The sequence below is a fragment of the Merops nubicus genome, unplaced genomic scaffold (assembly GCF_000691845.1).
Source record: "Merops nubicus isolate BGI_N331 unplaced genomic scaffold, ASM69184v1 scaffold39465, whole genome shotgun sequence".
NCBI lineage: Eukaryota > Metazoa > Chordata > Aves > Coraciiformes > Meropidae > Merops > Merops nubicus.
In genome coordinates this window covers 419-1224 of record NW_008612340.1, presented here as the reverse complement: position 1 = coordinate 1224, position 806 = coordinate 419, and the positions used below count along the sequence as shown (strand labels likewise).

General features: G+C 62.7%; 1 protein-coding gene across 1 annotated transcript; it reads left to right on the top strand.

The window, feature by feature from the left end:
* Positions 1–479: 479 nt before the first annotated feature.
* Positions 480–716, top strand: LHFPL4 (lipoma HMGIC fusion partner-like 4; the record flags this gene model as incomplete). The annotated part of the gene is made up of 1 exon (XM_008941507.1): positions 480–716. A coding segment is annotated over one exon (237 nt), but the record flags the coding sequence as incomplete, so codon positions are not given.
* Between the last annotated feature and the right edge of the window lie 90 nt (positions 717–806).

Genomic DNA, 806 nt, shown 5'->3' with positions numbered 1-806 from the left:
AGGCCTCGTTGGTGTTTCCCTCCCTGTTCATCCTGGTGCTCCCTGAGATTTGGCACAGAGCTTGTGGGACGGAGACTTGCAGGCTGCGAGGCAGCCAGGTGTGGGGCCTCCTGGGGATAGTGACCCCCTCAGCAGGCAGCACTCCTGCCCACAGCGTGCCTGGATCTTCTGCCCATATGCAGGGAGCCTGTGGTGGTGAGGAAAGCCTGTGGGGAATCACCGATCCTGTGGCTGATACAGAACCCAAAACCTTGATGTCCCCACTTGTGCATGGGCTAGATTGAAGACAGCCACGTTCACACATAGTCCCCTGGGGCTGCTGGGGCGGCAGTGTCTGTCACCTGCTGTGCCACCTGGCTGTTGTGGGGCAAAGGTGGACTCCCTGACAGGCACGAGCTGCACCAGTGCACTGACCTGAGGCCTCAGTGCCCAGCACTGCCACCCCCATGTCCCCTCTGATGCCTCCCCTTCCTCTGCAGCGCTCTGCCTGGTGCTGGGCTGCATGATCTTTCCCGACGGCTGGGATGCGGAGACCATACGGGACATGTGCGGGGAGAAGACGGGGAAGTACTCCCTGGGCGACTGCTCCGTGCGCTGGGCTTACATCCTGGCCATCATTGGCATCCTCAACGCCCTCATCCTGTCCTTCCTGGCCTTCGTCCTCGGCAACCGGCAGAACGACCTGCTGCACGAGGAGCTCAAGACAGAGAGCAAAGGTGAGCGCCATGCTGCCAGGGGTCTGGGCCCCACACCATGGCCTAGGGGGGATCCCGGCTGGGAATAGCCCCGGGGGCTCAGCCCCTCTG